This window comes from Nesoenas mayeri, assembly GCF_963082525.1.
Source record: "Nesoenas mayeri genome assembly, chromosome: 9".
NCBI lineage: Eukaryota > Metazoa > Chordata > Aves > Columbiformes > Columbidae > Nesoenas > Nesoenas mayeri.
In genome coordinates, this window is record NC_137557.1 from 17854112 (window position 1) to 17880358 (window position 26247).

At 48.8% G+C, this 26247-nt stretch overlaps 2 protein-coding genes across 5 annotated transcripts in view; one reads left to right on the plus strand and one right to left on the minus strand.

Moving 5' to 3' along the window:
- Window positions 1–3690: 3690 nt before the first annotated feature.
- LOC308043781 (UPF0524 protein C3orf70) lies at window positions 3691–20639 on the plus strand (the record flags this gene model as incomplete). Its single annotated transcript, XM_080350080.1, has 2 exons — window positions 3691–3865; window positions 20083–20639. The coding sequence occupies 2 exons, from the start codon at window positions 3691–3693 to the stop codon at window positions 20637–20639; spliced, it is 732 nt and encodes a 243-aa protein (XP_080206206.1).
- A 3726-nt stretch (window positions 20640–24365) lies between these two features.
- Window positions 24366–26247, minus strand: part of VPS8 (VPS8 subunit of CORVET complex) — a 66540-nt gene continuing 64658 nt past the window's right edge. For all 4 annotated transcript variants that reach the window (XM_080349440.1, XM_080349441.1, XM_080349443.1 and 1 more), the window contains 2 exons: window positions 25776–25856; window positions 24366–25079 (listed from right to left, as the gene is read on the minus strand). In XM_080349440.1, coding sequence (XP_080205566.1) covers window positions 24930–25079; window positions 25776–25856 — 231 coding nt within the window. In that variant the 3' untranslated portion in view covers window positions 24366–24929. The remainder of the gene's footprint in view (window positions 25080–25775; window positions 25857–26247) is intronic.

The window sequence follows — 26247 nt, forward strand, 5'->3', positions numbered from 1 at the left end:
CTGCCCTTCAGCAGGCCAGGGTGTAAAACTGAAGGCAAGAAACCCTTCAGAAGTCACAAGCCAACCCAAGTGCCTGGTTCCAGGGAGGATTTTTCTCCAGGACCAAAGAGCTCACTCTAGGCCCAGCAAACTGCTGCTGCTTCCCCCGAATCCTTGTGTGCCACAGCTGGGAGCCATCCAGGGTTTGCTCGAAGGTGAAGAGCTGCTTCCACGCGAGCAGACTCCACGTGACGTGTTACACAACAGCTGGTGCTGGCGGCTGTCATGTCATCCGCGGGACAGCTCTGGACACGACGCACTGCCCGGGATAACATCCCCTCTCCTGTGCCGCATGCTGTGGTGTTCACCCAACTGGAGATGAGTTGCAGCAGGAGCAGGCTGCCGAGGAGAGGCCATGCCCTTCCTCTGCCGGAGAGATGCTGGTCTCAGGATACTGAGACCCACCAGCTTCTACCCTGTAGCCAAAATGCCTCTTCTCACCTGCAGCACTTCTGTGCTGACGCATTCGATGCACCCCTTCCCTCACGGAAATTACTGAGCACGGAGGCTGTTCACACTAGGAATGTCTCTCCCGACAGACGTTCATTTGTAAATTCCTATCGACCAAAGCAGCACAGCATTGATCTGCCTGTTTCACGTCCCAGACGGCCATTGGTGACGTTGCTGCCACTGTGATGTTGCGTTGGCAGCTCCAGGAGGGCAGGCGCGATGCTCCCCACGGCCAGCTGAGTGTGTGGGAGTCCCTTAGTCCCTTCCCCTCGGCTGCTCCGCTCCCGGCAGGAGAGAGCTCATCAAAGGGCAACTGCGGCTCCCCGGTCCTCAGCCCCGCGGGGCAGCCCGTGCTCGGCAGCCTGATTCGAAGCCCGCGGTGTCTGCTGACGCGCAGTCTAATCAGAAACCACCAGCCCATTCTGTGAGCCACTTTGCTCGGTTGTTGAAGTAACAGTCTTGCAAAGTCCCTGATCAACTCAAATACGCAGTGATATCAGAAATATGCTCCTGAGTGAAATGTTGCTTCATTTACCAGGGAGAGAACATGTCCCTATGCAGAGGAGACCTTGATAACCACTTAGTACAGGATTAGTTTTCCCACCTGTCTTTTTAAAGCAGCTAACTATTTTCACTCAGTGAGAAAACACCTGTTAAAAGTGTTTTCCGAGTAAAACCATCCCAACTGGTCAGGAGTGTCCCCAGCTCTACTCACTTGTTGCCAGCCTGACCATTCTAAGCGGTGTGAGCATGAGCTGAGGTTGTGCAGTTCTCCAGCACAGTGACACACGTTGCAAGCTGGCTCTAGTCCATCCTTAATCCTTGGGCCCTGCTTCTACTTTCATGTGAGTGCCTGGCTGCAGATCTACACTTTCTGCACAGCAGGCACGCTTGCTTTCAGTGCTGAGGATATTCAGTTTCAGCCCTCTGAGTACCCATGGTCGCTCACATGCAGCTGCAGAATTGTTAGATGTCTTTAATTAAATCGGTGAACTCTGCCAGTGCAGCAGATGCCTCCATTAACTGCTCAGCCACAGGCATTTTGCAAAACAGTAAAGAATGGGAGTGCACCAAAGGAGAGCATTGCTTTAGCTTTGATCAGCATCCCCTGCAGCACTGGGCCTTCAGAGGGAGGCAAAAAGCTCCCTGCCCTATGACATGCCAAGAAGCGCTGTCCTGAAGTGCTTGTCCGAATTGGACACGGCACTTGAGTCTTGTCAGAAGCACCTACATAAATTTCTGTAAGCCATAGTTCACTTTATTTCTTTATAACAGAAAGTGCCTTTGCAGCCCAGGCTGGGTGTGAGAGCAGCTCTGGAGGTGAAGCAGCGGTGGAGAGGAAAGGCTTCGTGCCAGCAGGTAGAAGAGGCAGTTCTTGGGCCGTGGTCTCATGGGAGCTGAGCTGTGTCCCCTAGTGCTGCTGGTGGGCTCCAGGGAATAAGAGGACAACGGGACAGTGTCAAACAAACACCTGATTTTGCAGTCAGTTTCTCCTCTGCTTGCAAATAGCTGAGCAAGATCCTGAATGTTTGTAGATTTCTGTGGCTTTTCAGCAAAACAAAGGCAGGTAAACCTTGAGGAGTGATTCAGAAAACTCACTTTCCATTGAGGCATTTAAAATCTAGAGGCCTGTGAAGCTCCCTCAGTCCTTATGAACAGTGCTGTGGAAGGCTCAAAGGCCCCTGCTCGCTGCAGCTGGGCACACATCTCCTGCCCAGTTAAGCTGAGTTTAACAGGTCCCATCCCCAAGGTGCAGCCAGGCTCAGGCTTCAGTCCAGAAGGGACCAGCAGGACCATTTTGTGTGGCCTCCACCGGAACATGGGCCAGAGGCTTCTCCCAACAAGCCCCGTGCTGTCCGGCAGGTTAAATCCTACAGCACTTCTGACAAAGAGCTATGGGGTTTGTACAAAGGTAAGTGACTATGAAAATGACCTGTTTGATCTCTGTTCTAACAGAAAGCTGACTTCTTAGTACTCTCTTGGTACTGAGCAGAGGGGCAATAAAAACAAAACTGACTTTCAAGCATGGCAGGGAAACAAACCCATCGCTACACTTAGGAAAACAAATAATGTAGCCAGATAAATCCAAACTTTAATTTTGGCCTAAAGATGCGACTGTTGGAAAATAACAATATACATTCATGTCATTATTAACCAAAGTGATATCTACTGATTATTTTACATAATGGAAGACCAAGTTTATCAGTGTTTTTTAAACCACTGCATGCTTAGAAATAAATGGTTTTCCTGATTAGATGACCTAAGCAGCATGAAGTATGCAATGCGTATAAACTGGAACACAGGAGGTTTCATTTAAATTTGAGAAGAAACTTGTTCCTGGTGAGGGTGGCAGAGCCTGGCCCAGGCTGCCCAGGGAGGTTGTGGAGTCTCCTTCTGTGCAGACATTGCAACCCGCCTGGACACCTTCCTGTGTAACCTCATCTGGGTGTTCCTGCTCCATGGGGGGATTGCACTGGATGAGCTTTCCAGGTCCCTTCCAGCCCCTGACATTCTGGGATTCTGTGATGAAGAATAAACCGCAAAACAAGAACTGTGTGTACCACAGGTCATGTGTGCAAACAGCTCAGTCTCCTGCTCCATTGACTCTGGGTGTCCACCTGTCTTACAGAACAGCCGAGAGCCGCACACCCGGAGCATCCAACGTCATTTGTATCTGATGATGGAATGGAGCCTGCGTGCCTCTTCTCACACTCCTTGGAGGCTGCCGATCCAGGGTGCCTGGATCCCGTTTCACAAGCGCGGTGTGGTCCAAAGTTGTGCACACCCACTCGCGGCCGGGGCGAGAGGAGGATGCTCGGGGAGCTGGCTAGCCCGGGGTGCTGGCACCATCCCTGCTGGGCGCCAGCCTGGCTTTGCTGCCGCTGCCGCTACAAGATGCCTTTGCAAATCAGTTGAAGCTCATCCCGGGTCAACATTGGGGGCAGGCGTTCAGGTGCCACACAGCCCAGCAGTGACCCGAGCCCCGTCCCGGGCGGGCGGTGCCGAAGGGGCGGGGAGGAGCCGGCGGGGCGGGCGGCCGGGCCCTGCCCGCGGCGCTGCCCCCCGCGGCGCTGGGCGGGCGGGCGGTCCCCGCTGCGGCTCGGCGCCTTCTCCTCCTCCTTCTCCTCCTCCTCCTCCACATCCTCCTCCTCCTCCTCCTGGCCGCTGCGGCGCGGGGGCTGCGGGCGGAGCGGCGGCGCCATGAGCGGGGCGGCGGCGGCGAAGAGCGAGAAGCTGGACGAGGCTCAGGCGCTGGCCCGCAGCTGCGCGGGCAGACCCGACTTCCAGCCCTGCGACGGGCTCTCGCTCTGCGCCACCCACAGCCACGGCCGCTGCTTCCGCCTGCACTGGTGCTGCCACCTGGGATGGTGCCACTGTGAGTGAGCGAGCGAGCGAGCGAGCGCGCGGCCCCAACGGTCCCAACGGTTCTAACGGTCCCCGCGCGCCGCCTCAGCGGCCCGTCCCGCCGCGCAGCCCGCCCGAGCCGGGACCCCGAAGTTGGGTGCGTGTCCCCGGCGGGGCGGGGCGGGGACAGTCGCCTCCAGGCAGCGCCCGGAGCCGGGCGGCGAGCGGAGGGTAAGCGGGCTGTGGCGCCGGCTGCTGCCGCAGGCGCCTGTGCCTCCCCGGGGAGCGTGCACCGGCTACTTCGGGCTCGGCTCTCATTATCTTCTGTAATTTTTACAGTCTCTTGAGTAGCAAGTAACTGCTTTTATATATATATGTATAGCAGATAGTTACCATTTCAAATCCAGCGTTGATCCAACTCTTGAAAAGGTGCCCGGCGACTTTAGCATGCGATATATCGATGTGTGTAATCATGGAGGCAGGGGTTGAACGGCGGATGTCCAAACAGAGTTTGATGAATAATTAATCACATGTAGCCTGGAAGAGCAGGCTTGTCGAGCGGCGTGCGGGTACGAGGTCGGGACGCGGTGGTGGAGTGATGTGCTGAGGTTGTGTTGTATTTTGGAGATCTTAGCACCTGGATGGTTGGGGTTGAAGTTGGACCCTTACATGAGGCTTGCTTGGTGCTGCTGGAGGTGTCCCTTGACTCCTGACATGCTCCTTTTAAGTCACCATCTCTCCTTGTCATTCAATCTCCTGTGTGTATTCCCTTGTTGAGCATATTTTTTGTGAATTTTGCTTAGTGGGGAAAGGGCCTGCCTAAAAAGCCACCTTTCATTTGGATGAGAGCCTCTGTTTGAATTAAGTGAACATTCTAGGAATTTTGCCTCGACTGGGGGTTCATTTGAAACCAGCTCAGAACAACATTGTTTTTCTGTCTGTGCCCTGAAGTCAGTACTGTGTGGTGGCACAACTCGCTGTGTGACAAGGTGCCACGGTCACCTGCTGCACAGAACAGGGATGTCTCAGTGGCATTTCATCGATGACACAAAGATCCTCAAGTTATGACCTAGGTATACTCTTCCAAAATTCCTCAGGTCTCAGTTATTTGTGGTCGCCATTGAGATATAAGCTCAAAGTGGGGTCGATAAACTGGAGATGTTACCTGAAATCCATGGGGATGGTCCTGGGAGGGGGAAGTCAAATGCAGAGCTGGGAACACCTGGAGAAGTGACATTGTGGAGGAGGATCTGGGGGTTCAGACGGATCGCAAACCGAGTGTGCATCGGCAGTACGAGGCCTGTATGGAGGAAAATCCCAAACCAGAACCCGAGCCTTCGCTTGGGGATGAATTAACAGGAGCATTGCAAGCGTGCGATTTAATTAGTCTCTTCAGCTCAGTGCTGATGAAGCCAGGCTGATGGGCTTAGTTCTGAGCATTGCACTTGACAAAGCTGTCAGAGAATTGGGGAGGTTCTGCAGGAGATCACAGCGATCAGCTTAGAAAATATGATTTCCGATGGGCTGCAAAAGCAAAGGGGTTGCTTGTGCTGTAAAGGATTGATGGAGGGAGGGGAGATGAGCTCTGCAAAGTGTAAGGGCAGCTTTGCAAAGAGTGCTGTGTCCTTCTCAACACAGATTTGGAAGGTAGCCAGTTGTCACCTGTAGCAGGGAGAGTTTAGGATTGGATATTAGAAAGCATTTTACCTAGGAAGAGAAATGAAGCAAGGGAACAGACTGGTTAAGGAGGTGAGGAACCATGGTCCTCAAAGGCTGTTAAGGAAGGCTTAGACTGGTGTCTCTTGGGAGTTACACGGAGCTGATTCCCTCTTGGAACGACGACTTGAGACCCCATCCAACACTTTGCTTCCCTGTGGCAATCATCAAATTAAAAAATAATTACAGCCTTTGCAAGAAGTACAGGCTTCCTTCTTAATTCCTCCTTTATGGCTAAGGAAACTTTGAGATACAATTGCCCCATGAAACTATGATTTTCAATGATGGCAGTCACATACCTCATTTTCTTGTTTAATCTTCTGAAAGCCACGAGGAAGTGCGCTCTCTTCTTGCCCCCTTATTTCCTAATGCAAATTTCAGAGCTGAGCGTCTCTTTGTGTCTGGCTTCTGCAGAATGAGTTGAGTTGGACTTAAAAGGAGTAAGAATGGGGCCTATAATGGAAAATTGTATAGAGGTCAGAGATGTAATTAAACAGAGTTGGGAGTTCTCTTCCGTAAACGCAGTGCTGTAATACTGACTTGGGAGTCCTCAGAGGGTTCTTGAAAGTGGTTTTCTGTGACTCCTAAGAGCTGTATTGGGGTAGAGGAAGCTCTACATCGATTAAAATGGTCTTTGAAGTATTATTTTCCATCAGTGTCCAAGGTCCTGGAGAATGTCAACTCACTTAAAGTGCACTTGCACTGAAAAATTACAAAAACTCACCACTGCTACAATGAGTAGATTGTCTCCTGGTGTATTCAGGATCACATCTGCTTTCCTCAGTGACAGGAGCAATGTAGTGTTGCAGAGCCACTTGGCTATGGAAGTAATAATTGAGAAAGAACTTAGTCTGAATTCCCCAAAGCCGTTTTTGTTGGCATGCTCTAAAGTGAGCAGTGCTTTAAGTGCTCTCTTTGCCACAGATGTTTCTCTGTCCGTAAAATGGCAACAATAACTGGCAGGCGAGATTGCAGAGGCTCTTTAGTGTGTCCAAACAGCTCTGAGAATCTCAAGTGCTGTGGGTGCCCGTGTGACTTCTGCGTCTGAGCTCAGGAGTTTATTTTGGGTTATTTTCAGTCTGTTTTGCGCCTGGTGAGATGGCAGGTGGTTCTCTGGAGTGCCCCATTAGAGATAAGTGGGTTGAGGCCTCAAACCTTTGCATTCCTGGGGAGAAGTTGTTGGCCCAAGAGCTGTTTTGACTTCAGTCCCATGTTTGTCCCATTACACGTTTTTCCTGCTTGCTCTGTGCCCTTTGCGTCTATCCCTGTGTGCATTTCCCTTGCCAGGGTGACTGCCCCCTCCCTACCTTCCTCCCCTCTGACAGCCTTGTTAGGTTTTGTTTGTTAGGTGCAGGTTTAGAGCCTTAAATGACCTCATTTTCCAAAGTCTGAGAAAACAGGTGCCAGAGACAGGTCTGCAGCAAGGTGCCTGCCTGCCTTTCCTCACCTCTGGATTTCTGCCATGGCTTGGGACTGCACTGATGGTGGATTCACACTTGGGTCTGCACCGATGGTGGATTCACCCTTGGGTTTGCACTGATGCTGCCGTGGTACCTGCTTCTGTCAGAAGGGATCAAATCCTCGGGGTTACATTTGTCCTGACAGCAGGACTTTGACTGCGGTTTACTAATTTTACTTCCTAAGAACTGGCTGAGAGAACGCATCACACTTGGTACAATTACAAGATCGGCTTCCTCCCTGGACAATGCAAAAATAGAGTATTCTATTGGAACTGTGTTATTTTTTTAATCTGAATAGCTTGAATTATGTTAAAACGCTTGCAAAACTCTCAGTGTGTTATGTTGCAGTTATCAAAAATACATTATGAATAATGGTTCCACAATACTGGTTTCGCAACAATTGTATCAATGGATAGTAATTGTGCTACCTTATATTAGGCTTTCTGCGATTATTTTTCTTTTCCCCCAGTTCAGCATCAAAAAGGCAGGCTTTTAGCTACTGAAAGCCTCTTGCATATCTTATATTGAGAAATAAATGCAGCTAATAAATTTCAGCTCTACCACTTTTACGCGATTCCGCTGTTTGGACCATTTACAAGAAGACAAAGGGCGCATGGGCGAAAGCTGCGAGGCCTCCCTGGGGTGGCCAGAAAGGGAAAACAGTTGCTAGGCTCAGACATGGAAAAAGATTGCGGTGGCAGTAGAGGTTTTAAAAAATACAAATGCTCCCCCACCTTTGTGTTTTGCTAAGCAGGGTGTAACACTGGCAGGTATGTTTTGAAATAGGTTCCTGCTCCCTGGTGTGCATCTCCTAATTATGGGACAGTTACACCTTGGTTTAGATCCAGACCTCCAGTTCCTGCATGAGGTCAGGCAGGCTTGGCAAGACACCCAAGAAATTGTCATTCCTTGGCCAAGAGGAGAAAATGGCTTTACATGAAGAGCACGTGTTTTCTGGGTGGTTGTGGGGAGAAGGATTTCTCGGATTTTGGCTGTGCCAGCACATACTCTGGGGACACAGAATCAGAGTGTATTTACCTTGTCTGTCCATCTGTCTGCTGAACAGGGAGAGCAGGGGTCTGTCCATCTGCCTGCTGAACAGGGAGAGCAGGGTTTCTCTCGCTATCAGAGCAATCCCCATCGCTTCTCAGTGTGTCCGTTCAGCTGATGTCTGCATCACACTTTGGGGTCTGTGGTCACTCTGTGCTGGGGCTGAGAGTCCGTTATCCATCTCCCACAGCTGCTGCCAGGAGTGAGGCAGATCAGTATCCTCCCTGCACCTGCGTGTACTCTGAGCAGACCTTTTGCTTCTTTCAGTCCTTATGTGAATACTATTTCTATTTTGTAACATTTTTAAGTAAAAACATGTGTTCTCTGTCCCACACAACTGCTGAAAGCTCTCTGTGGAGGGCAGCCATCGTTATTGCTCTTGCAGAGAGCAAGATGTGGTGGTTTGTGTCACACCGCATCCCCTACCTGTCCTCCAGCAGTGCACACACCCTGGCCCCAGGTGCCAGTGTTTTCCTCCACTGCATAGTGATGTGTGCAGCATTTAGGCAGCTCTGTGCACATAAGGAGCATTTCTGTGGCGCGTCTCCCATCTCTCGAGCGACAGAAGCTATCAGCAGGGGCTCAGGCAATCTTTGAAGCCCGTGTAATTATTCAGACCCCAGTCTGCATGTGGGAGCCGTGAGCAGGGAATTGGCGAGGCGGCCTTTCTTTCCTGTAACAGACAGCTGGTAAGTGAGCTAAAATGGTTGTTGAAGGTATTCAAGAGTGCCGTGACAAAGCTTGGGGGGTGTAAAGAGGAGTTGTGTGGCCTGCCAGCCTGCCATCCCTCCATGTTGGAGAAGCAGCTACAGCCCTGGAGGGGATCCCAAAATAAGCCTTGGGATGCTCTGCAGCATTGCATACCTTGTAAGTCTACCTGGTGGGTTTGTTTCGCGTTGGTTTTCAGTGCCTACCTTTGCCATCATCCAGGAGAGAGCAGAAGGACAGTAGTGTAGCGGTGCTTTCCGTGTATCTCTGCAAAAGGTGATGTAGCCTGGAGCGCACTGCAAGCAGCCAGCCTGGCACCAGGGATGCAACTTGCATTTCCAGCTGTGCTGTTCCGCAGGGCAAAACTACATCCTGATCTTTGAGTCGTTGGATAAACATAAAAAGGGAGTCATAACATGCTTATGTTTTAAATTCTGAGACTGAATATTTGGAGTAGCTTGTACATTTTTCTTTGTGGAAAACTGCCTAAACAGGAATGGAGCAGTGGGTAGGAACTCTGGAGCTCAGTGTTCTCCAAAACCACGGCTTGTCTTGGTGGATAATCATGAATCTTAGGAGAAATAGGCGTTTTTCATTTGCTTTGGTGAAAAGGATTTAAACATCCATCCAGTTTAAGTCTGTGTATCTGGGCAGAATGTTTGTGCACAAGCAAGGCGTTAGGCTGAGCACTGGGCAAGAGCCGCAGAAAGGTGAATTTCTCAGCTTGTAACGGGAAAACACTTTTAATGAGGATTTGCTGCCTGTGGCTGTGCAAGATCTTCTCTTCACCTGTACTTTGAATAGCTATGATATTCAGCTTCATTTCACTAGGCTGTATGCAATGAAGGAAGGAACATCAGCTTAATACATTCTGAAGTGTAACTCTAAGGTAAAACACTTATCTGCCTGCTTTTATGGGTGCACCAATCTGGACCCAAATTGTGTTTTGTTGCTCTGGTGTTAGTTATAATCCGCAAATCACAGTATGAATGTATGGTTAACACTGTGTCTCAGAAAGAGAACCCAGACGTGTAGATTCATCAAACCCTGTGGGAACCTCAGCGTCTTTGAAAGAACCTGCTGGAGTTAATTTTTATATCCTTGCTATAACGCCAAGTTATGTTTAGAAACATGCATGTTCTATTATTATTAACAAAACCCCTGATACCACGTAACAGGAATAGACCCCAGGAAAAGCTTTGAATTCAATTTACTTGCGGTAAGTACGTCTCGTTGTACTAACTCTTCTTGAATAGAAATCACTGCGCTTCTTCCTCCAGAAGTTCTGAGGAAAAGGGGCCTTGTGTACCAAAACACTTTCTGCCAGCCAAAACCTGCCGTGTGTCATGTGTGACTATGAGGCTGTGTTTTGTAATCTGTCCATTCACAAAGAATTATGTCTGCTTGCCCAAAACTCAGTGACCTGCTGGTAAGAGCCTGGGAGAGTTGCAGATAAATGAGAGCTCTGTAGCTGCTTGAAGGGTTAAGCTGCTGTTTCCATGAAGCCAGCTCAGGGCCAGCCTGAAATCACAAGGCTGTGGATGTTTCCTACTGGAAGCAAGTATTTCCAAAGGACAAGTTCATTAATGTTCCATCCCGTCAGCTTTTGGCATGGTTGGTTGTGAATTCAGGAGGGTCTGAACAGCTTTGTAGTGAAGGCTGAGCCCCTGCTCTGCTCAAAGGTCTTCATTCTGCTAAAAGGCTTCCAGCACTTTTCTCACTGCAGATTAACAACTCAAAAATAAAATTTGTACTGGAGTACAGAGCCTGTGGCAAGAGCGTGGCTTCCTTCTGGACTCTGCAGGTGAGAACATCTGTTTGCCAGCTTGAATCTGTGAGCACGCTTTCTGCAAGTTCCTAAATGCAAAAGTGTACGGCTGCAGTGCCTTTGAACGCATCATCCCTACTCTTGTGGTTGCTGATGGATGTTTCTTGTGTCTTAAACTGCAGCCCATAATCATATCCTTGTGTTACGCCATGAGACAACCCGAGTCATGAGATTGTCACCTTCATGGTTTCCATCCGGCAGGTCTGCAGAGCTGACCATGTGCACAGGTTTGTTGGAAGCACCGGCTTTCAGGTGCTTGGCACAGGACCTTGGATTGCCTTGTAGCACCTATGTGCTCATCAAGAATTGGTTTAGGTGCTGCTCCTGTGTGTGCAACCAGCACAGCTGGGCTTGGAGAGAATGGACATCTTGGGGTGTTTTTATGTAATGCCTTTCCATTTAACCAATGCTACCTTACACTTCGTGACTCACTTCAAGCCTTGGTAACTTAGTTTGGTACATTGGCAAGGCTATACCAGGGATTTTTGTTTCTATAAAGGACGAAAAGCAAAGTGCTTTACTTACTAACATTGTAAGATGTTCCAAAATGATAGTTGTGACAGTGTGGGCTTAGCTATTGATGGATGGCACAAGCTTATACTAATGTAAAAAGCTGGTTGACAGTAGATTGGATTCCGGGTAGTGTGTGTATATATTTATCTATATATCTCTCTCTGTACATATAAAGTGATCCCGTTTTAGTATATTGCGGTTTTCATTCCAGTGCCTTCATGAATTTATCTGTCCACAAGATGCAGAGTATGTTTCCATAATGGCTTTGATTCTTCCACTAATCAATTTTTATGTAGTCAGTGATCTCAGAGTTCAAGAAGTGCAGTTGGTGCAATTTAGAGACGTTTTAGCCAATAGTTCAGTATATTCACGTAGATGGAAGTCAAAAACCTACTGGGAAAGTAAAATCTGATTGCTTGGCAACTGGGCCTTGTTTTTAATATACCTTAATTTAGTCAACGTAACAGTTGGAATTTATATATAACCTATGTTGTAAAACAACTTCAACGAGAGGCAGGCATTTGTATTCTTGTTCTCACCGGTGGCCGCAGAGCTTGAGCGCCCACACACATGCTCTCCAAACTGCTTGTTTTGCTGGTGTTCTCGGCTGTTTCATGCTGGGTGGCTGCTGGCGTTGTTTGGAGTTTGGTGCTTTGCTCATCCCGAGCCACATTCCAGGTGTTTGTGCTCACTCACAAGTGCCTTTTGTCCCTGGTGAAAGGCTTGGACACCATCAGTTGTCCTCTGAGGGAAGGGTTGGCACCCATACCTGCACACCTCAGCTCCATGTGGTGACATATTCAGAGCATCAGCAGGGAGAGCAGTCCTTCAGATTCTCCAGAAATGGTTTTGGTGGAGGCTTGTAGTAGAAATATGAAGATTGGTTTGAACGAAGTATGAATGGAAACGTGTAGAGAGGCACCAGAAGAAGCAAGAGGACAAGGGTTAACAGAATGGCCTGCGCTGGTAATAAGGACACTGTTCTCAGCAACAAAGCTGAAGAATGTGCTGTTTGCCAAGCCCAGAAGGCTCACGCTCCAGAAAGGCCACCACACAGATGACTTGTCAGCAGGAGAGCCTGTAGTCTGACAACAGGAAGGGAGCACCACAGGTACCGCACGTCACATATGCCATTGTTTCTCCTGTCAGCCCACCAGGAAAACAGGCTGTAGTCGTCAAGTTGCATCTATTCCAAGCTACAAAACCCAACCTCCCACCTCAGTGGTCCGTCCGGGCTGTCTCCTGTGGGGGCAGAGCGCGAGTCTTTCTTGCATGGTACCCGCCTTTGGAGAGGACTTGCCATTCAAGAACCCATGAGCTGTTCTGCTTATTGCAGAACTCGCAGGAAAACATTCCCTTTGCAAACAGGGTGCCCTCCTGCAGCGTGTACTACGCACCTGGAAGAAGACTGTAGCTTGTCTCTCTAGTGCCTGTGATACTGGGAAATGCCTTATTTTCTTGATAGCTTCTGCCACTGATCTGTGCTTATCCTTCTTTGTTACCATATCAGCACACTAACTGGCTGCTCAAAAATGATGGGATGCTGAAGCTTGAGCAGATGGTGCACAGGGATGGTTCTGTAGAATAAATATTTAGCACTAAGCTGTTTTTTGCTATCTTCTCTACTGAATTTAAACAGATATCTAGTGTAAGTTGGGGATAAAATTTTTCAGCGCAGTTTGCAAAGAGCAGCTGTTCTCTCCTTTGGGGGTGGCTTTGTAAAGGGATGTTGGAAGGCAAATATCCTTGGGTTCAGAGCTCAGGTTGTGATGGGCAGCGCTTAGCCGCTCCGCTCATGGCAAGCTGTGCTTGTACCTGAGACCTTTCGTGCCTGTGCCGCGATGTCTGTGTTCTTATAACCCGGTGTGGGTGCTCCTCATGGGCACTGGAAGAGCTCCTTGCAGAATGCACATGTGGTGGTGTTCATTGCTTTCTTTGGGTGTCCATATTCTGTTCTCTTGCAATGGTTAGTAAGCAAATATAGCCACTTTAAGAGGATTTATGGCTGCATGAAACATTTCTTAAGCCTGCAGCATTATTTTTTCTTTAAGCCTGGTAAATCCCTGTAAGAAATGAGAGGAAAGAGCAGGTATGGTAGAAGGAAGCTCCAGGATCTGTTTTGCATTTAAGAGTTACCTGCTCTTAAGCGGACACGTGCAGAAAACCCTGAAAGGCTTAGACAGCTCACAGCATGTACAATCATAATCACTTTTGTATTCAAAACAGATCAAGACAAAAGAGCATTAAAATACAAATTTGATGAAGAAAAACTTGCTGATTTTCTTTTTCCCCCCTCTTTCATAGTTTCCTGTGAAAAGCTTATGGCTTATCAAGTCAAGGGCTGTCACAGCTGTCTGTCACTGTACAGCAATGAGAGGAACACCTCTCCTTCACACGAGAACTGGCAACTGTACAGAATCACTGCTGGGGGAGCCGCTGGAGAAACACTGCTAGACAGGTTCTTTTCTGTGTGACGGATTTGTTAGTGCTCTGGTGCAGGGGCTTCCACGAGAAGGTGCTGTTTGTAATGATACACTTGGGTTCAGTCAGAGCCCGCTCGTGATTCCTGGTGTTATTTCCAGACTGCCAAGGTCCTGTTGCATGGCTTCTTTTTCTTTGGTGGTGGTGGGTAACTGGTACTCCTTTGCAGAGTTGGCTTGTGTCCTTGGAGTCTCTTTTATGATCACTTACTGTGCCCGTTTGCATTCCCCACACTAAAAATTGCTTTGAACAGTCTCAGTGATTTTTCAAAGTTGTTTGGAAGAAGCGCAGGGCAAAAGTATCCGTTGCATTAAGGTGTTGCATATCTTTATCTACCAGGCTCCGTCAGTGTCGACAAGCATTTTCATTATGCTTCATTATAATCACCTCCCCTTGAGCTTGCACTATAAATCTGACAGTGCCTCAGTGTTCTGAAATACTTTTCCTCTGGTGGCTTATTCCTCATCTAGTGTTCCCAACACAGCCCATGATGTTTTGCTAGATACAGCATGATAGCAATTCCATACAATAGGAAAAGCTGGAAACTGGGTTAGCGGGTTTTTTTTTTCCACATGCACCATCTGCAAACGTATTCTGTGTTTCTCCTGCTATTTGCTCTCGCCCCTCTGTAAAAGCTATTACTGTGGTCTAAGCAAAGTGTAATTTGAAGCTATTACAGTCCTTAGTGAATATTTATAGTCAGGGCAATCTTTGTTTGCAAAGGTTTGTTGTCCCAAGCTGTGCATATAACTGAAGAGAGGAGAAAGGAGGAAAGCCAGAGGCAGTAATTTTGTCTGCGGTTGGAGCCTGCGGGGCTGAAAGGCATCTCAGTATAAGGGCTCAGACCAGTGTTGTGCTTTCAGATGACCCTCCTACTCTGCTGAACCTGAAATAAAGGTGTGGTGAGTACCTCAGACAGGCTTAGGGTGCGGAGTGCCCTTCGGTGGACATCGCCAGATGGTGGGCAGCGAGCTTTACTTCAGTCTGTAAAGGAGGAAAACCTTCCGACTGCCCCGACTCTGCTTTGTCAGCGGTGAAACGCTACCCGGTTCCTTCCCATGCATGGGCTGGGGCCAACAGCAGGCCAGTCTGTTATTGCAGAGCTGCCACCTGTGCCACCCGTCGTCCCAGGGACCCTGGAGAACCAGCCAGGAGTTTGACAGTCGATGCATTGTCCTTGGGCTGCCGTGCCAATCCAGGCAGCAATGTGCTGCTCCAGCTTGTAGCCGTCAGCACCCCCGAGACAGCTTCATTGAGACAGAGAGGGGTGCATCCAGTCCGCCCCTCCTAAACAGGCTTGTCCCTCTGGCCATGCTGCTGAGACTGGAAACGCTTGGTAGTCCTCCCTCCTCTGCTCTGAAGAAAGCCAGTTCTTGGGAGGCTGATCTCCAGGGTTTCCTCATGCAGAGATGTGAAAGGGACTCTGCGTTGTGAACTCTCCTTAGACTAACGCAGAACCCCTCCGAGGTAGTTCTGTCTCCTGTTACACATGCATTATGAATACTTGCTTTGCCTTCGCTCCTTCAAAACTGTGCAGTAATTTAGATTAAATTCACCCAGGTTCTGGTTAAACAGGGTACAGTTATTGCAGGTCTTCACTAACACTGCTGCTGCTTAGACAGTAGACGAGCTGGCGGATTGGAGGGTATAGAAATCTTCCTCCAAGCAGCTGCAGGGGAAAGAATACATATGAAAAAAAACTTTTATGTTTCAGTTTAAAAGTATCTAAGTGTCTTGCATACAAAAAAATATACACAGTATGTATTGCTGACTCGTAAGATCCACAACAATTTCTTATTATTGTCTGAAGTGCATTGCAATTCATGGCATTGTTTTTTTAGGAAAAAAAAAAGACCTTCAAGGTAGCATTTTGAGAGGGTAAAACTTGAGAATTTGTTATGAGAAACCTCACTGCTGAAAGATGGATTTACTATTTTTTATAATATGCCAAGCACGTTAATGAGTGTCAGAGGTAAACTAGAATGCTGGGACAAAGGGAAGCGGAGAATAAAATGTTTAAGCAGCACCTCTGCTTATTTCATGGTTAAGTTGTTTTGTATTAGCCACAGAAATTACTGCTGTGTCTGTTTGGTGAGGATGCATGCAGACTGCTCAATTAGCAACAAAACAGAAAAATGTGACCTCGTGGCTTGCTTCTAAAGCCTTGTCTTTGGTTTTTGTAAGGAGGAGACACCATAATGCAGCTTCCAATCACTAAGCCTCGTAGTTCTGTTAATCAATGCCGCAGACAGACTTTATATATATTATATGGAAGCGTGCATATACTTCCTTGGACACGTTTGGAAGAGTTGTTTTGTAGTTGAGTATTGGCTTTGGTGTGTGCTGATTCTTTGGAGGTTTGTTTTTCAGGTTTTCATAAGGGTCAGCTGAATAGCAAAGAAATGGAAAAAACCCCATCAGTCTATTTAGTTGTGCACAAACAGCTGTCCCTGTGTGATGGGGATCAAAGAAGCGCGGTCTTTACGGATGCTGATGCTTTGCCAGCGCGTAGCAGCAGAAAGTGTAGGTACTGGTACAGGCTTTTGGTTGTGACTAGTTAAGCGTAGCCTACATACCTACTTCCGAAGTCTCTCATTGTCTCGCATTTCATCATATCATCTGTTAGCATATGGCTGTCATGGATAATTGAGACTTTTCACAAAAATAATTTTGGCAGAGCCTCGTTTCACACATTTCCTGTTCAGCACCCAGAAGGGGAACAGGCTCTTGTTTCCCTCGAGCCCTTTTGCCGTGCTGGTGGAACTGCAGAGCCAGAACTGTGACGTCTCTCCATTGCAGCGATTACAGCGCTTAAAAGCTTCCCCAACTTCTGCAAGGGCAGCCCAACTGCTTGCACAGGGTGCCGAGTTGGATTTTTGGACATGCATTCGGCACGTTCAGTATTTTTCCTTCACCAAATTACCGTCTTCCGCGTGGGCAGCGGTGACAAGGGACCCAGGAAACAAGTTGCGATGCAGTGTCTAGTCTGGCATCTGTATTTGCGCAAAACGCTGTAATTTACAGGAGCATTCATCAGGGCAGCTCAATTGCAGGAGTTCTTCAACTGACTTAGTTGGAGTAAATAGGCAATAAATTACATGCTAGCATATTAAAGGAACACATCAGAATAGGTGCTCAAAATACTATTTTGTCATAGGCTTTTGCCAGCTGTTTGAAGTCAGCAAAAATATTGCTGTTTATTTCAGTGGGAGCTCGATCAGACCAAGATGTGTTATAAGAAAACTTGGGGACTCGTGCTTTTGGGATCATTTTCTGTTAAAAAGTCATCCCTGCCAATCCTGCAAGCTGCGGGGGCGGGGAGCGAGCTTATTTTTAAATTTCTGCATTTATTTTTCATAGGATGCCTCACGGCTGCTGAATTTACAGGCATTATGTAGGGTAAGGTGGTGTAAGCCCAGCTTTGTCCGTGATCCAGTCTGACAGTCCCAGCTGTGAGCACCAACACCCCTTAAAAACAGCCCTGATCCATGTTTTGAAACAGAAGCTTCATCTAAAATAAACAAACTTGGCCCTAGAACTAGCTGAAACTTGACCAACCTGTGCCAGAATTCTGAAGAAATGCAGAAATCAGTTCATGTAGAAAATTCTCTGTCATCCGTTGGGCGATTCCCACAGTATCCAGGCAGAGCTTGTCCTTGGAACGTGAGGCAATGGCTGCAGCCACTGTAAGGTCACCCAAAGGGGATCTCAAATCCTCTGTTAACAGAACAGCCGCTCTTTTCTTCTACCCTAAAATTAGCACCAGCAGGGCAGTTTTGAAACACCACATGCTGCTGCAACGGTAAAACAAGCAGCTGAGCTCCCAGGTAACACCTCATCTCCCCCTGCTGCCACTTTTTGGGGAAAAAAGAGTCAAACGGATGAGTCAAAGATTCATCATTCCATGTTTGTGCTGGGAGGTGCCTTGGCTTAAATCCCCTGCTTTCTTCTCCCAGCGTCCCCCAGCCTTCTGCCAGCACGTGGGAGCTATTTTAAGTGGAAAAATATAGTCCTGTTGTGCAGAGCTTTTTATTTTTCTTGATCCTGTTAAAATCTTCACCAGGGGCTTCCCTGGACGCTCCAAATAGAGGTGGCACAAAATTGAGTTGGGAAATTTTTTTCACTAGCATCTAGTTTTTATCATTGGGTGTCAATGGCATGGAATAGGAGCCCACACAGCATCACTCCAAATACATGAAGAAATTCAGCACCGTAGTTTTGGCTAAGGGTGGGCTGTGTTTTGCTTTCCTCAAGCTGAATTTTAGCAGACACTGTTCCAACCAGCAGCACGCTCATCTGTGCAGCTTTGCAAGACACTGTAATTCAACGTTCACTAATTCCAAAGCAGGATTCCTGGAGAAGAGCGGAGGGCAGGAAGCTGTAAGCAGCCGCTGTTAGAGCAGGTTGTGAAGGTAAGAGCTGCCCAGAGAATTTGTGTCAGCAAGATTCAAAAAATGCCTGGGAGACACCATGCCTCAGTGAGTGCCCAAACCGAAATGTCTGTGCTGCTGCGCCAAAGGGCACTGAGCAGTAAGAGCTCTGCTCTGCCTGGGCTTGAAGCATTCCCTTGTTTGATGCTAGCACTTAATTCCTCTGAGTCACAGCCAGTTGAGAAACTACACCACGGTATGTTAAAAAGATGGCAAGCGGAGAGGATGTCTTTGTGTTTTCTGCCATCCAGCCGTAATCAAACAGGAGGGGAAAAAAAGCTCGTTTTATTTTCACTGAGCTTTTCCAGTGGCTCTGTTAATAATAATCATTCCACAGGTAATAGGAAAAGAGTGCTTGATGAGGTATTCAAGGGGAGCTGGTCAAATCTACTCACAACATGCTCTTTTCTCCTGCCGACGTTGCATTGCTCTCAGTCTGGCTGTTTCTCCCGTGGCACGACAGAGGTGGGATTTTCTCTGCAGCGTGTCCAATGCTCGTTCGTCTGTGTTTGCTGTCCTCGCAGTGTGCCTCTCCCACACCCAGCGCTCCCCTGAGCTCTGATTTCGCCTCTGTGCTCTTTGTAGCATTTCCTCTGTTCTCCCCATCCTTCCGCAATGGGGTTTGACATCCCAGTAGAGGAGCACAGCCAACTTGAATGCAAAGCAATCCCCTTCCAATAGCCACCAGTGCAACTGGGGCGGGAAGAGCGCTCCCCAGCGCTGGAGGTTTCCCCAAGTGATGTGCCAGAGCTGGGCTGGCAGAGCCCAGCTGGAGCATGGAGCCTGGATCCTGGGGCTGCTGCAGCCCAGAGCCGGCATCTCGCAGCCCATCCTGTTGCCAGCACTTCTGACAGCACGCTGGGGTACCAGCTGCCACACCACCTGGGATTTGGTGTGGTCAGTGCTTTTCCCACATCTGGGAAGGATTCCCAGGCTGCGCTCGGCCTCTCTGATCAGCAATACATCACTGCTCCAGTTTTCCAAAAGAACAGGTAATTTGGAAGAAGGGCTGCAACTACCTCTGAGCTGCAAACACAGACACGTGGCCGATCTCATCGCAGCACAGCGGGTTCGTTAATGCCGCGAGACTTGGGTGGCTTTCTGCTCCTTACCTGGAGAGCTTCAAGCGTCAAAACAGTCCTGTGCTTTGATACTTGTTCTGCCTTTGCAAAGCAGTATTTGCAGCCTGTGCATCAAAACTCTTCGGAGAGCCCCGTTACTTGCAAGTCTTGTGGAAATTTGTGCTTTCATAGTGTAGGAGCCCCTAGGGAGACATGAATCTTTCAGAGGCTTCATGCAAATAAAATGCAACATTTTACAGTCTTGGGCATAGCCTCAGGTTTCTCAGTTTTTCCTAACAAAGTACTGATTTTCTGCCTTTTTATTTATTTCTTTTAGCAAAGATTTTCAGTTCACACTTGGTTCAGCTCTATATAACCAACATAATCCTATTTTCTTACTACTTAACCAGATAATCAAGATGCCAAAAGCATTTCTATGGCTTGGGAATTCCCTTATTTTCTGCCTTAAAATTCTAATTGAAGCCATGTATGAACCTCTGGTTTATAATACAGAAAAAAACTATTTAGTCCCCAGAAAAAAGAGAACATGGAAACGCATACCAAGAGACTCATTGTAATTTGGAATAATAACAACATAACACAATTGAGATCGTTGTACTAAAGCTGTAAGCTAGAACTGCTTGTGTTCAATGGGAAAAAGTAGTCTCTGAACATCTTTTCAGCGTTCTTTCCCCTAGAAATGGGTGTGAGCAGACTTGCCGTCTGTCCTGCTTCTTAGCTATGGAGCTGTGGCCCTGCAGTTAACGCAGTTACGTCCTACAGATGTCTTTGAAGCAGGACTGGGGTAAGGAAGGTTATGCTTACCTGCGATATTAAGCATCCATAGCAGGAGAGGACTGAGCACCTCGAGGCTGTTGAAAACAGTGGCTGCAAGAAATCACCGGTTATTATTAATAGCCAAGTGCAAGCGTCATATCATCGGCTTTTGTCTACCTTAAAGCTAACGATCTTTAAATGCTACTTCTCTGTTTTCCCCACAGGTAAATATGTCTATCAGCCCATGACACCCGTGGAGCAGCTTCCCAGCACCGAAATACCCGTTCGCCCCCGGGAGTCCACAAACACCATCCAGATCTCCGTTTCGCTCACCGAACACTTTTTGAAGTTTGCGCCTGTCTTCCAGCCCCCTCTGCCTCCCGACTCCCCGCAGTTCTGCACGATCGCAGACCTCTTCATTGACAATTATCGCGTGAAATGCATCAACGGGAAGATGTGCTACGTGCAGAGGCAGCCTCCCCTCCTGACCCACAAGATAAAGCCCGAGGAAGTCGCTGTTCGCAATGCCTTAATCACAAAAGAGAGCAATACACCAAAACCAGATCACTGCTCGTCCCCTTCCAGCTCCGAGGACTCCGGGATCAATGCGGTGGGGGTTCACTATGTGGAGTCGTGTGACGAGGACACGGAGGGGGTGGCCGAGCTAAGCTCAGAAGAAGATTACAGCCCTGATAGCAGCTGGGAACCAGACGAATGCCCACTCTTGTCACCCTCGCAGTGCGAAATGGAGGTGATTGAGACTATAGAAACCACTGTGTGAGCTGACAAGTTGGTATCAGATCAGTCCAGTTCCCACTCAGTAACGTTGCTTTTGTAGTATTTATATTTTCTGTTTTTTTCTGACAATCTCTTTTTTCCAGTGCACTTGATATTTCCGATTCCTCACGGGAGTGCAGTCATGGGACTTGCATACTGGTGAACTAGCAGCAGCCTGAGCAATTTTAACACATTCTCAGCCTGGTCAGATCTCCCACGTCTGCACGTAAGGTAGTGATAAATCTTAAGACTTTTATAGCTGAAATAGGCCCTTTTCTTGGTCTGGGTTCCACCATATACTATTTCTCTTACAAGGATGTGCCATTCAAGATGTTTCCAACTGTCAGGATGTTTGGCCTTCAAAGCACAGAGGGTGAGCTGGTGCAGCACGCCTGCCAGCAGCAAAACCGAGTTGCCCTTACTGTTCCTCAAACAGCCAGGCGAGGCGCGGCGACAAGACGCTCGTTCTGTCTGTCCTTGCGCATTTGTCCTTCCCTTTCTCTAGTGCCGGTGCGGCACTTCCCAAAGGCTGTTGGCACCGCTCTTCCCGCGGGTTGGTATGGCAGGCTAGAGAATGCACAAAGTGCCTCCCACTTTTCTCCAGGCTATGCATCGGGCATCTGCTGAGTTAGGTCAGGCTCTGAAATCTCCTGAGAAGGCGACTGTTGCTCCGGAGGGGGATCATTTGCCGGGATCCAGCTGGCCCCTTTTTTCCATGTGGATCTTAGGAAAGGGGATCTGGCTTTTGCAGCTCAGCAGGAGGGGGAGCAGGCACAGGTGAAGCGTGGCCATCTAACCGATACCACGCTAGACTGGGGTGTAAAATAAGTGAAGGAAGTGACTACCTCCAAACACACAAAAAAATCTGCCCTTGGCTTTGCCTGCTGCTTCCTCCTGTGCTGTTTGGTGCCGGACATGTGCACTCAGGACCAAATGGCCTCACAGCCTGCATTTGCCTGGACAATTCCAAAATGTAAGAAAACAAAAGTTGATCAGCCACACCACTGTGTCGGCAGAGCTTGGGGACAGCGCGGAGGTGCCTGCGGGGGTGGCCCATGGGCTTGGTAGCGCGTGTGCTTGTTAAAATACAGCCCGAGTAATTCTAGGGGAGAGGGGAAGCTTCGGCTCCCGCTGCTTTGCACCCAGTGCCGGAGGGATTCGAGCAGGGGTTTCCTCAAGGAGCGGATAGGAGCGAGCTGTCTCGCTGGTGGCTTGGTCTCAGCCCTGCTTGACAAAACAAAAATGTCATTTCTCAGAAGATTTCAGTCAGCTTGAATCAGTTGGAGTCAGTAATAACTGTGTTTTCAACAGCATTACTGAATTTCTTTGTGTATTTGCCGTTTACGTTTCAGAAGTCATTGGTGAATATAAGGCTGTATAAATGTGTACAGTTTAGTGACTGATACTAGATTATAGTCTATGTTATAGGATGGCTCATCTCTCACTGTATCCTGACAACGTATTACTAATTTTATACACTTTGTAAGCAGTATCTTTAGAAAACGTTTAGGCAACTGTGTGTGTATGTGCACATGCGCGTGTGCTAGGAGTTTACCCTAAATGGTTATAAAGTAATACTGTACTTTTTAGACTAACACTTTCAGACAAAATAATAGGTTTTATAGTTTTGATGACTTACATAAAAAAGTGCAATGCTTGTTAAATGAGGCACTTGGGCCATTGCATGAACAGATACATTCTCACAAAGCACCTGAAAATATACTCTGTTTTTCTGAGGGTATTTAAACAAAGGCCGTAGTAAAGCTAAATAGGATTTATTTATTTTTTAAGGGTAGGGTTGTCTTACTTGGTTAACTAAGGTTTCTAACAATGTTTTAGTGTCTTTTGACCATTCAGACACATTCCATAGGTAGAAGGAAGCATTATGTATAAACCTGCAGCATTTATTCATATTTAGTCGTTCCATTATAATCTAAGTGGAGAGCTGGAAAAGCTCCCTCTCGTGCCTGGCCCACCCGAGCTTTCTCCCCAGAGGTGACTTCTCCTTGCTGGGAGGATGGGGGTGCTGGTAGGTGCCCCTTCCCCAGGGCCTGGTGACAGCGGGACCTTTCCCGAGGCCAGGGTGCCTCAGCAGCTCTGCCTGCAGGTGCCACGCACAGAAAAGGCCATCGGGACCCTCCTACTCCACCAGCTCCCCCCATCTGCAAGCAGGAGCTGCCTCCACCTGCCGTGAACGCAACGACATTGAGTCGGGTGGTAGTTATGACCGAGACTTACCATGAGGTCCTCTGGTCTTGCAGGTTCATATCACTGTCGTCAGGATACGTTCTTTCTTAACTGTAAGTAATTAGCAATATTCACAAGCTGTGAGTGTCTCCTACCCAGGATTTGTTCAAATGTCTTAAGCACAATAAGCTGCCTCTTCCGGCTGTTGTACTTGTAAAAAGTCAGTGGAGCAGGCTGGTGTGGGACAGGGCTAGTTCTGGAAGGCGTTAGAGCAGCCAGCACAGTGGCAGGTTCCTCTCTGTGCTCCATCACGCACCCCAGCTCAGAAACACGCTCCTCACAGAAACACGATCTCTTCTCTTTGCACAAACATGCTGGCATAGACACGCTGTAAGAGACGTGCCCTGGGCTCCCTGCTTCCCTCAGCCAGGGAGAGGTGTGTATATTTCCTCTTTAATAAAATACTAAACAACTGCACTTCTGCTTGTCCTAACTCACTGTTTATTTTCCATACTAGAGTGAAACATTCTGATATCTCCAGCAAAGGAAGGGTCATGTATGGCTTCAGATGGCAGCACCTGAAACACGCACCCAGTGCTAGGCAGAGAAATCTAGTAACCAGCGCTCAGCCCAGCCTCACCTGGGTATGGGCACCTGGTAAGTAGTGGGGCTGGTGGGCAACTTCACAGCCCAGTTCTGTGAAAGAAGAGCTGCCCCTGTTGGAGGACAGCAGGGAAAAGAGCTGCAGCTCAGGCTGATGTCTGTGAAAATGCAGCTGGCTGTAGCCCCTTGACTTACCTCTGAGCAGGTGCGTCTGCAGGCTGGAAACATCTGTCTGGGGCACCGTTTTGTAGCTGTTAGTGGGAAGGCGGTGAGCACACGGGCCGGGCACTGGCACTGCTCCCCAGCCAGCAGCACTGCCCCGTGCTCCTGCATCCAGTGGGAGCTCCACACGGACCAGCCGTGCAGCTCGTGCATTTGTTCTGTGTGTGTGGAAAGCAACACCTGGTGCTCCAAGGAACAGCTGGGACCCTGAGGGAAAGGTGCCTCAAAACACCCAAGTGCTGGTGACAAAGTGACCAAGGGGAAGAGGTGAGATCACCACCACCAGACCAATAAAACACATTGCTCAGGCAGGATCTGGAGTGCACGTCACAAGCCAGAGGTGACAGCACAGAAACACCACAGCTGTGGGAGCAGAGGGGTGAAGGTGCCCTGGGAAGGGATGTGCCCAGCTTGGCACTGCAAAACAGTGCTGAGCAGTGACAAACCTCTCTGGTCACCAGTGCCCATCACACTGATCCTCTCCCTTTGCAGCCCCCAAGGGCACCTTTTGACACCCATCCCTCCCCCCCCACACCCAACCTGGGCACAACAAAAAGAGAGGGGAGGTTTGTGCTTCACCTGCAGTGACAGGAACTATCTTTCTCTACCAGACTTCCGTGGCAATTGTACCAAGAACACAGCAGCACTGCCAGACCAGCAGCCCTGTTACCTGCTCCCCATGTGCACAGTTCACACAGCAAAGTTCAACCAAGGGCCTTTTTAATGAAGTTTGTAGGAACACACCGTGCACAGGTTAGTTTGCTCACACATGTATCGTTCTCTGCATTCTTCAGCCTTTTCCAGGTTTGCCCATTCTGTGCCTCAGATGGCAGGGCTCCTGCCATGAGGCAGTGGGCCAGCCCTTCGCAAAATGAATGCTGTTGCCAGTACTACAATTAAAACTCAAGGGTGGTACCCATCCACAAAGACACAGCGCTGTGAAACGCAGGGACTGGGCACAGGACAGGCCACACTCCTCCAAAGTTACCAGCGCTGCCATGAGCCTCCAGGTCAGTGCAGGCAGCGCGGTGCTGCGCGGTGCTCCGGCACACTTGGTTTTGCCCCCAGAGTTCACAGCTTCCAGCCCAGCTGCCCCACAGCTGCCTCGGTTTAGCAAGAGGCAGCAGCAGAGCTGTGAGATGACCCGCTGCTACAAACCCCGCAGCGAGGCTCAGCACAGCACACAGGGGTCTGGGAAGGGCAGTGGAGGGGGAAAAGTCCAGTGTTGTGATGGAAAGGCTTCCCAGCACCGAGACCTGACACCAGTCGTGGCCTTGCCGCGTTAGTCTTCAGCCAGCGGAGGGGGGGCCAGGTGGAGCTGGAAGTTCTCATTCTGGAACACGCTGCTGGTGGCCGGGTCACCGTGGGAGACGCTGAGCAGTCCGTGCTTTTCACTGCCGGGGCCGCGAGACAGTTCTGTCAGCAGAGCCAGCTGCAAGGCAAAACCCAGACACATCACTGCCCAGCAGCCTGCCTGGAAACACCGATGCAAGGTACAGAAAGATGGGGGGCTCACCTTCTTGCAGCAGTTAGAAAAGCCTTAACACATATCGAGAAAAGGGTATGTTGGTAGGTAATGACCCTATAGGGCTCAGTGCAGGACAACAGTCCCGGACTAAACAACTTTCCAGGTGTCTTTAGGTTGTTGTAAAGTTACATAATTGAAAAACAAACCGAGAAAGAGCTGAAAGTGCCAACAACTGAAGCCAAAAACAGGCAGGAGACACAAGTAAGATGCAAGGAATGGGGAGCTGTGCTCATCTTGGGACAACACGGGGGGCAGGAGGAGGGAGCCCTCTGTGCGATCCTCACCGTGTCTGAAGGGGAGGTTATTTGCAAATCTAAAAACAATCTGAGAAGCCTCACACCGTGGACACTTTACAGGCCCAGCCTCAGTGCCAGAGGCATTTCCATGGTTTCGCTGACAGTGAGTTCCCCAGCCCTGTCAGAGGCAGCAGGGCTGCCTTGTGATGTGGAACAGCCAGCTCTACACGCAGTAAATTGCCAGCGCTAAATGAAACCCAAGAGAAAAGGCAAAGCCCATGCTGCCAGTGCTGATGGCTGGGTTGACAACATGCAAAACACCCTTCACCAATTCAAATCTGAAAGGAAAACAGGTGGTACGTACTCTGGAGGTTCCTCGGTTGAGTCTGCAGAGCTGGTCAAAAGCTTGGATTTGCTGAGGATCCAACAGAGACTCTGAACTTGCCTGATAAAGAGAGGGAGAAGGTTACAGAAACAACACACAACATGTTAAGTTCATATCCACAGAAATTCATCCCTGCTCCTGCCCCTGGAGCAGCCAGTGCACAGCCTGTTCAGAGGGGTTTTTTTAGCCATCTTTCCTCTGGCTTGAAGCCACTCTGTGCACCTTAGGATAGAGATCCACAATGACTTATTGTTGGGGTGTGTAGCTGATAGCAGAGAAATAGTATTAAGTTACCTTTAGGGAAAGAAAAAAAACAATAAAAAGGAGAGGTAGAAAAAGAGAGAAAGAAAAGGGGATGGGAAAGTTCCCCTGCAGGCAGCTGGGAAGAGCAGTAACGGGTCTCTGCGGAGGAGCTGCCTCTCCTGGGCTCTCCCCCAGCATCTCCTGACGC